This window comes from Mustela nigripes, chromosome 4 (assembly GCF_022355385.1).
Source record: "Mustela nigripes isolate SB6536 chromosome 4, MUSNIG.SB6536, whole genome shotgun sequence".
Lineage (NCBI taxonomy): Eukaryota > Metazoa > Chordata > Mammalia > Carnivora > Mustelidae > Mustela > Mustela nigripes.
The window spans coordinates 164,790,999-164,801,095 of NC_081560.1; the positions used below are offsets into that span (position 1 = coordinate 164,790,999).

A 10,097-nucleotide genomic window follows, 5' to 3' on the forward strand; every position below is an offset into this window, starting at 1 on the left:
CCAGCTCTTGGAATTGCCACCCCCAAGGCCTCAGTGAGGGAATGGCACCTGGGCAGAGGGGGTGTAAGCATTCGGTTGGCACAGCGTGGGCTGGCACCTGGGTACGGGGCAAGCGTGTTCTCTGAGGTGACTGGGTGAGTTGTGAAGTGAGTGTGTGTGTGTGTGTGTGTGTGTGTGTGTGTGTACTGCCTTCTTTCACTTGCATCCTTCTTCTGTGTCGCTGTCTCTCCGGCCATTCAGTTCTGGAAAGGGCACAGGGTGGAGCCGCTGGTTCCACGACACTAGGGGGAGGAAGAATCGTTCTGATCCACTTGCTTGATGCAGACAGGGGTATCTTGAGCCTTCTGCCCCTACACATCCCAGGGCAGGGACTAGGGCCAAGGTCTGCGGTGCAGGCGTAGGGGGCAGAAGGAAACTGGGGACCCAGTGGAGCTAGGGGTTACAAGAGGCGGATAAGGAGGGGGCTGGAGGAGGAAAAGGGTGGGGACATAGAGAGGACACAGGCAGGAGGAAGACTGTGAAGGGCTGCGAATGCCGGAGTGCTGCGACAAGAACTTGTGGGGACTGGGGTAGGAGCCCTGGGGGCCAATGAGGCAGAGGCCGCTGCCCAGGCGGCCATCTGGCAACAAGCCGGGCGGTAATCCGAGGCCCTCGGAGCGCACCATCAGAGGATGGCCCCTCCGCGCCGTGGAAGGCGCTGCGAGTCTTCGCCGGGGGAACCTAGACACGTTGGGGCCGAGGCCGGGTCCCCCCAGAGGCCAGCTAAGGGACTGCAAGCAAAGGGGCAGCGCTCCGCCGTCCCCCGCCTCCTCTCTCTGGCTGGGGACTGGCCAGAACTGATTCCCGAGCCCTGATTGGCTCTGGGAGGCGGCGCTGGGCCAGGTCCCGGGAGCCCGGGCTGGGGGCGTCTCCCCAAATGGCACCCATCGCCCCCAAGCTCTGCCAATCCCTGGGCACGCTTGGCGAACGCGCGGAGGCGGGGAGCCCCTGCCCCTCCTGCCGGTTAGCGTCACGCGTGACGTTACGCGTGATGGGTGGGAGGGCAGGAGCAGGGGCGCGGCGCCTAGAGGAAGGCGGGTCTGCAAGCTGCAGAGGCCAGAAGCCCCGGAGCTCAAGAAAGCGTGAGTGTCTGCTGTCCCGGGCGGGGTTCGGCGGTCAGGGGAGTAGGAGATGGGGGCGCTAAGAGGGACGGAAGCCTGCCTTGAAGTGTGCTCCCTGTCCTCTCCGGACTCAGTATCTTTGGTTCTAGGAGTCCTTGGAGCGCGAGGGGAGGCGGCTTGCGGGGAGGAATGTCAGGGTGGGGCCTCATGGGGCTGTACATTCAGGTGTCTGCAGCTGATGGCCATGGTTTGTGCGTGCATGTGTGAGCGTGCAGATAACGGTCTTTGTGGGCTAGGGTATGCAGGGCGTGTCCTCCGTGTGTCTGTGTAGGGCATGTATGTATGTGTGTGGGTATGTTCGTGTGAGTGCGCGGGAGAGGGGAGGGTGTGTCTCCAGGGAGGGAGGAAGTGTGGTTGGAGAGGATTAGTCATATTGTAGGATTTTGCCTAACACGGCCAGATGCTGCTTCAGGTTTTCCTCTCTGTATTGGGTGGAGAGGGCACTTACTGAATTCTTTTGGGCCGTAGGTGTGTTGGGGAGAGGTGGACGGGTGTTAGTGCCAGCCCCGCCCAGCTGGGGAACAAGGAGGGCCTGGGGCCATTCAGTGTGGGTTGAGGAAGATGCCCCTGGAGAGGAGACTGGGGCGTGCCCACTAGCACGCATGCGTGACCGTGACCGGCATCAGCGTCCCTGACTTGAGATCTGGAATAGATAAGCCCCTGGGGTGGCCATTGAGCCCTTGCTCTCCTCCAATCAGGGGCTGGGGTTTTGGATGGCTTATGCCATCTTCCCCAGCAGCCTTGGAAGTTTGCATCTAGGTCTCCAGGCAGCTGGGCCCTAAAGCTGACGTGAACATGGATATATAATGCATATAATATGTATTTTTGTGCTTAGAGAGCCCGAGAGTAACTACACAGGATTAGCTGCTGCTCTTGCGTCAACCATACACGTGTCAGCCCTCTCTGGTGAAAATCTGCACTAGGCCAGAGTGCAAAGGAGATCTGTTTTTCTGGTTCTGTTTTCCCCTGCCCCCTCCTCCGGTGGCTGCAAGTCTCCGAGGCAGAACATTGCCTGGAAAACAGCTCCTCCCCCCAACCCTGCTAACCTATCTGGAGTCACCTTGAGCTCTGGAAGGGATTGGCCAGCGGCCCAGGGACTAGGGCAGGGCCCACCAGAGGTTCCCACAGGCAGAGCTCTTGGACCCCCTCCTTGGAGTCCTCCCAACGCTGGTGTTTGCCCTGCAGAAAATGGGTGAGTTGCCCTTGGATATCAATATCCAGGAACCTCGCTGGGACCAAAGCACTTTCCTGGGCAGAGCCCGGCACTTCTTCACTGTCACCGACCCCCGAAATCTGCTGCTGTCTGGAGCACAGCTGGAAGCCTCCCGGAACATCGTGCAGAACTATAGGTAGACCAATCCCCCGTCTGACCCTGTAGCCCAGAGCCTCATTCCCTGCCATGACTACAGTACCTTTTGCATCTATCTCCCCAAGCTTGAGAGTGACCCTGCCCCACTCCTCAACCCTCTTCTTCCCTGGCCTTATGTGTTGGACTCACAGACAGCTATGGCACAGAGCTTTAATCCAGAGAATCTGAGGGTGTTTGGGTTGAAGAGGTGGCATGGATATTGGTGGGCAGGGGACTGCTGTCTATTTCACAAACCCTTTAAAGGGGCGTGTCCCACTGCTAGGCCACCCTCTACAAGAACAGAGGGTCTCAACGTGGAGCCCAGGGAGAAGGAGAGCTTCCCCCTTGTTTCCAGGAGAAAAAGCCCCTGTGATGCCCCTAGCCATTTCACTCCACTGGGAACCACCATCACCCACGACCAGGCACTGAGGCAGAAAGAGAAGGGGACCCCTCTCTGTGGAGCTACAAGGAAAACAGAAATAGGAACCTGCCTACTCTTCTGGGAAGATGTGGTTCTCCCACCGAGACAAGGAGCTCCTTTATTCTGAGATTGGGGGTCAAAGTTCCTGGTCCTCTGCCCAGACGTCCCCTGAGCTGAGTGGTCAGGCCTTACAGGGACAGATCTGCCACCTCCAGTTACCTGTCTCCTCCCTGCCATTCTCTGCAGGGCTGGTGTGGTGACACCTGGGCTCACCGAGGACCAGCTGTGGAGGGCCAAGTATGTGTATGACTCAGCCTTCCATCCGGACACAGGGGAGAAGGTGGTCCTGATTGGCCGTATGTCGGCGCAGGTGCCCATGAACATGACCATCACTGGCTGCATGCTCACCTTCTACAGGCAGGTCCTGTCCCATGGGTGCCCTCCCTGAGTACTTTAGGCATGCCAGAGTGTAGCTTGATGACGAGGTGAGGCTGGGTGGGCTGAAAATAGTGGGTGGGTGAGAACTCGTGTTAGAATCCCAAACACTGTGCGGAACTCAGCCTCAGAGACAGGGTTTGTGGTTGTGTAAGTGGGGCAGGTGGGGAGGGTCGTGCGGGGGTCACCAGAGCAAGTCCCAGGGTCCTCAGCTGGGCCCGTCCTGACGGTTTGGGCATAACCTCTGGGGTTGCATTATCAGGAATTTGAGGATGAGGGACACCGTGGAGGGGGCACAAGTAAGTGTCTTTTTTCCCTCAGGAAGACACCGACCGTGGTGTTCTGGCAGTGGGTGAATCAGTCCTTCAATGCTGTTGTCAACTACTCCAACCGCAGTGGCGATGCTCCCATCACTGTGAGGTGAGAGCTCGAACCCAGCGACTCCGCCCCGGCCTCCTGTTGTTCCCTCTTGTTTGCTACTGTTCCCCCAGTGCTTGTGCTTGTTGGTCCGATGCCTCAAAGCCCTCCTCGAGGCCTGCGCCTCTCCCCACTTTCCTGGCCTGAGGGCATGGCATCCCCTTGCATGCGCTGTGGGGGCCCCTCTTCTCTCGAAAGGGAGGGAGCGGAGCTTCCAGACAAGCCTACACTGTGGCAGGGGAGGAATTTCTCTTGCCTTCCATGCCTCACGTATGGAGGATTTGGCCTTTCCCTGAGAGAAATAACCGCGGGCCGGACTGCTCACCTCCCACATTTTGTCCTGATTCTTGTCACCACAGGCAGCTGGGGACGGCTTATGTGAGTGCCACCACGGGCGCTGTGGCCACAGCCCTGGGGCTCAAATCCCTCACCAAGGTAAATGCCCTTCACGTGCCCTTTATTTATCTCCCTTTTCCTCATCTTTCGTCCACACCAATCCACAGGCTCCCCACATCTCTCCCCAGAGTTCCTCCTACCCCATGGCCCTTAGGGCCACTAAGTGATATCTTCCCTCCCCCAGCACCTGCCCCCTTTGGTCGGCAGATTTGTGCCCTTCGCCGCGGTGGCGGCTGCCAACTGCATCAACATCCCCCTGATGAGGCAGAGGTGAGTGGCTCCCGCTCTAGGCACGCGCTCCCACCACACAGGTGGTGCACGTGTGGGCACACCGACCCGCCACACAGGGGGGGCCCACCCCTCTCCCTCCCCAAACAGAAGTTTCTGGGCACAGTCTCAGTCTGACTCTGGGATCCTGGGCTGGGAACTATAGCCTTTGACTCTCTGACACCTGAGGGGACCCCAGGGAACAGCTGCCCAAGAGGGCATTGCTGGTAAGATTTAGGGCCTGTGGTGTGACCCCCCCCTCCCCACCCCCTTTCCTTTTCAGGGAACTGCAAGTGGGCATCCCAGTGACCGATGAGGAAAATCAGAGACTTGGCCACTCGGTGGCTGCGGCCAAGCAAGGAATCTTCCAGGTGGTGATATCGAGAATCTGCATGGCCATTCCTGCCATGGGTGAGGCACAGGCGCCTGGGGGGGGGGGGGGGCTTCTCCAGGGGCTTTGAGCACTCTGGGGGCTGTGACACTGCGGGGGGAGTGGGAGGAGCTGTGAAGGGTGATCCGTCTCTCCCGGGGGCATCCTGATGTTCACGTCACTAACTCCCTCCTTTGCTGCCCTACTCTCCCTGCAGCCATTCCCCCCGTGATCATGGACACTCTGGAGAAGAAAGACTTCCTAAAGGTAGGTCACTCTCACCTTTCCCATCCTGGAAGTGGTGGTGGCTGGAAGCAGAAGTGACCTGCCCCGGAGCCTGTTTCCAGCTTGGCCTGAGTCCGAGACATGCCTCCTGTTTGCCCCACCCCTGCGCTGCCTCCTCCCCCTTCATTCCTTCAGCAAGAGGGGATTGGTCTGGGGTGAAGGAACCCTGAGGGGACAGGAGGAGAAGATAAGGGAAGGAAGGAAATGGTTTCTGTCCTGAAGAGAATCAGTGTCACTCCTGAGGCCTCTGACTCGGGGATGGATTACCACAATCACATCTGACAGCATATTCATGCGGTCACCTACTGACAACAGTAAGACACACGGGCTCACACATGCACGAACAGAACAGAGAAGCAGGACACAGGAATATAAGCTCATTCACTGAATCTTTTATTCACAAGTATTGAGCACCAACTGGGTCCATTGGGGGGAACAGAATGGTGGTCCCTAATGGCTGGAGTGAATCGAGAAGGGACAGGTTCATGGAGGCCACTAGGCTAGGAGGAAGTGAGTAGAGGATTAGAGGAGGTGTGAACCCATTCCGAGAGGGGGGAATGGGTGATGGGATGCTAAGGAGGGTGTCCGCAAGCAGGCCTGGCGGAGGGGAGGGGAGGAGGGGTTGCAAACCATTCCACTGTCTCTGTTTCCCCACAGCGTCGCCCCTGGCTGGGGGCGCCCCTGCAGGTGGGACTGGTGGGCTTCTGGTAAGTGTGTGAAGACTCAGCTAGGGTGTGTGAGAGTGTGCTTTCCACGGTGGGTGTGGTGGATATTTATTGACTTTAAGATGTTCATGTACTTCATTCATTCATACATCTGGCTTGTAGGGGGTCTTGGGACATTTGTAGGGCGTGCTGTGGGTGATCTCCATCCTTAAAGGACAAGAGTCTAGTCGAAGAGATACTTCTCTCTTTTTTTTTTTAAGATTTTATTTATTTATTTGACAGACAGAGATCACAAGTAGGCAGAGAGGCAGGCAGAGAGAGAGAGAGAGGGGGAAGCAGGCTCTCCTCTGAGCAGAGAAGGAGCCCAATGCAGGGCTTGATCCCAGGATCCTGAGATCATGACCTGAGTTGAAGGCAGAGGCTTAACCCACTGAGCCATCCAGGTGCCCCTCAAAGAGATATTTCTAGTCTTCGTTTGTGAGAGGAAAGCAGGAAAATATACCTTTTGGTACCATCCAGGAGTTTCATGCACATTTAACTGCTGGTTCTGGCCCTCTGGTTCTGGTCGCTGCCCTGAGGCTCGTCCCTCAGCCAGAACCTAATGTCACCATTGGCTTTAATCAGTCTCCACCCCTGGGGGCTGTCTCCAGAGAAGGCATGGGGTGCAGGGAGGGAACAGCCTTAGGTCAAAACTTCACAAACCTTTCCAACACTTTTCTCCCCAGCCTGGTATTTGCCACCCCCTTGTGCTGTGCCCTGTTCCCTCAGAGAAGGTAAGTGCTGCCCCCCGGCTGGACTGGGGGCTCTGGATGGGTCTCCATATCTGTGGAAGCAGCTGCCCTTAGGGGCCTTCAGTGTGTTCCAGGAGGAGGGCTGGCCTGCCTGGCACTAAACTTATTCTGGGGCCAGGAAATGATAGTGAGCTGGGCTTTCTGGCCGCCGAAGGAGATTCCTCAGTCCGGGAGGAGGAAGGGCGGTGATCGCTTGGCCTGATGCAGGCTGGGTTCCGGGAATACTCAGCCCACCTCTGCTGTTCTGTTGCAGCTCCTTACCTGTGAGCAGGCTGGAGCCAGAGCTGAGGGCTCGGATCCGTGAGCAAAACCCTGACATCGAAGTGGTTTACTACAACAAGGGGCTTTGAGGGAGGGTCAGTCTCTGGCCCCTTCCCTCACCTCCTCGGGCTGCTGCTTTCCTGAAGCCTCACTCTCCCTCCCCTTCCCTTGCCCATCTGCCTGGTACTGGGTGGGGTCTGGGTGGGGGAGCCGCCGGGGAGATCAGCAGTCCATTAGGCTGAGAGAGGTGCCTCCATTCAGCCTTTTTCTCTCCTTTCTGGTTTCAAAGAGCAGGGCCACACAATCCCTTTCTGCTGGGCTTCTCTACCTACGTTTGTACGTATACGATACATGTGAGTAAGAGAGAGAGAGAGAGAGTGTGTGTGTGTGTGTGTGTGTGTGTGTGTGTACGTGCTGTTCTGGAAACTAGGAACAGACATGCTGTCCTAGGGTATCCTGCTATCTGGCTTCTCTTGGCCTCTCGCCACCTGTCAGCCAGCCAGGCTACACGACTTTCCTGCCTCAACAGTTCCACTGGCCAAGACATTTCTAGCAGCACCTCGCCCCTTCTAGATGCAGGAGGAGTCGCGGGATCTCAGCGCAGAGACTGAGGGACACTTGCCAGCCAAACTGGGCTGACTTCTTCAGAATTCTGGTTCCTAGCTCCCAAAGTTGACCTGGGAACTGGGCTGGCAGAGGAAGACATGACAGGATAAGGGAGACAGGCAGTTTAGGCATCCCCCACATCCTGAAATAGATTACCTTCATCCTTTCTCCTCTCTGAGAACAAAGGAGTGTCAGTATCCTGTAGCACCCCGGCCATCTTTCCATCTCCCCCACACCACAGTGTGGGCGTCTTTAGGGACAACCTTCAGAGTTCCTGGTCTGCTCTGACATCATAGACTCTACGCTACGGTCCCAACTCCTTCCTCACACCAAAAAGCCATGAAGGCAGAGCAAACATTCCCCTTTAAGAGCTCCCACTGCCCCCTCTTACAGAGGGACACAGCTGTGGGCATGGTGCTTACCCTGCTCAGGTATCTGAGTGGATGGATGTGACAAGGACACCCCCAAGGGCAACTAGGCCCTGAGTGTACAATCTTAAGACAGGACATTTTGTGTTCTGTTGGCTCTTCTTAGACATTCAGCAGAAGTCCGACCTTAGCTCCTCTTTTTTGAGGCTTAGTCCTGCTCCTACCCTTACTTCTGCCCTCATCTCCCAAGAGGAAGAAGGGCCGGGGCATCCACAGGGGGTCCAAAGGAGAGGTAGGCTTGGGAATGGAATATATGATGATACATTCATAGGGTACAGGGCTGGACCTTGACTCCAACTCCCACGAGCTGTGGCCAAAGCAGTGGGTGGCACAGTGAGAACAGTGAGTTGGGCCTTCTGGCCGACGAAGGAAGGCCCCCATGGGATCCTCTAAGAGCACTTTCCTTCTCTCCCAGCTATCTGCCACCAGCAACTAAAACTATGATGCCATTGTTACTCAATAAAGTGAAACCCTGTCTACTTCTTCTTCTTTTTTTTTTTTTTTTTTTACCCTGTCTACTTCTTGATCTTCACTTGATTCCATGTCCTGCGGGTCCAGGGAGAGCCAGCCTCCTGCCTGTGGCCTTGCCTTCCCTCCCCACGAAATGAAGGTCTTAAGTCTCTTCCTTCCCCTTCTGTAAGGAACTTCAGCTCCCAGCAGAGGGCGCGGTGAGATTAGAAAATCAGTCCTCCATTCACACCCTGAGTACTAACTACCCTAGAAGGGATGTACATGCCTTCCATTTCCTTCTTTGCTAAGAAGGCTGATCACACACCTACAGGCCAACCCAGTCTCTGGGCTTCTTGGTTCCCTTCAGGCATTTGGCATGGGTTGGTAGCTTCTGGTTCCCGGGGCAGCCTCTGGAGAGAGGAAGGACTGTCCAGCTCTATCAGAGAGAAGTTAGGGCACCAGCACACCCTCCATACCCCTTCACACCCCATCAGTACAACACAGGAATAAGCCTGGCACAGACCATTTGCTGGTTAATACCCCCCACCCCCATCCCAGGGCCCTCCATTCCTCCTTATGCAAACTCCCACCCTTTTTTTTTTCCTGGGAAAACTGAGACCAAAATTTCATGTCTATGAATAGATGATGAGAGCTATTATTAAACAGTTTATAGCTGCATCTTTTACTGTAAGTCTTGTCTTTGGAAGATGCAAAAGAATAAACATGAATGAATCTAGGGTAAAATCCATTGTCTACTCCAAGCAGGGCATAGACCTTATTTCCCCTTGTCAGCTCAAACCTCTCACAGTAGGTGATTAGGGAAAAATCTTTAGGGCCACATGTTCCCACAGCAGCCAGAAGTGAACCTGGTACCTAGGCCTGGGCTCACTTATGCGTCTTGGGCCGTAGAAATTCACTCATATGGGCAGTGGAGGTGATAGCAGCCACTGCTCATTGAGCCCTATGTGTGGTGCCAGGCTTAATAAAGCCCAGTGCTTTAAGCCCACTATTTTTTATGATCTTCACAACCCACTGTGGGGTCAGACATGTTATATCCACTCTTAGCAAAAACACAGGCTTAAAGACATGTGAAAAGTTGCCCGCAGCTACATAACTAGGGACTGGTGGAACCAGGATTCAAGCCAAGCCTGGTGACTCTGAAGCCACGACGATAAGCTTCTTCCTGACCTGCTAGTCCCCAGCCAAACCTGAAATAGTTCTCCTGGTCCCTTTGACATTTCAGGGCGTCTCCTCCCTGGGCCCAGTTTGGTTATAGTCCAGCAAAACTGAGGCCCACAGTATACTCAGACCTTTTACTAAAGCCACAGAAGAGTTGAGGGGTTTATAGCTGAAGGAGCATGAGCAAAGATTCCTGTTCTTTAATATTTAATTTATTTATTTGAGAGAATAAAAGAGAGAGCACAAACAGGGAGGAGGGAGAGGGAGAAGCACACTCCCCACTGAGCAGGAAGCCCCAAGCAGGGTCCTGGGATTATTTATTTATTTGACAGACAGAGATCACAAGTAGGCAGAGAGGGAGAGAGGGAAGCAGGCTCCCCATCAAGCAGAGAGCCCCCGATGCGGGGCTCAATTCTAGGACCCTGGGATCATGATCTGAGCCAAAGGCAGAAGCTTTTTTTTTTTTTTAAGATTTATTTTATTTTATTTTATTTGACAGAGAGAGATCACAGGTAGGTAGAGAGGCTGGCAGAGAGAGAGAGAGGGAAGCAGGCTCCCTGCTGAGCAGAGAGCCCGATGCGGGACTCGATCCCAGGACTCTGAGATCATGACCTGAGT

The 10,097-nt window shown here is 55.3% G+C and overlaps 1 protein-coding gene across 1 annotated transcript; it reads left to right on the forward strand.

The window, feature by feature from the left end:
• The first annotated feature begins 1,015 nt into the window (after positions 1-1,015).
• On the forward strand, positions 1,016-8,329 carry SFXN3 (sideroflexin 3). Its single transcript, XM_059398383.1, has 11 exons — positions 1,016-1,121; positions 2,346-2,509; positions 3,176-3,350; positions 3,690-3,784; positions 4,141-4,216; positions 4,362-4,447; positions 4,728-4,855; positions 5,032-5,081; positions 5,757-5,806; positions 6,490-6,537; positions 6,809-8,329. The coding sequence occupies exons 2-11, from the start codon at positions 2,349-2,351 to the stop codon at positions 6,903-6,905; spliced, it is 966 nt and encodes a 321-aa protein (XP_059254366.1). The 5' UTR covers positions 1,016-1,121; positions 2,346-2,348; the 3' UTR covers positions 6,906-8,329.
• Positions 8,330-10,097: the final 1,768 nt, after the last annotated feature.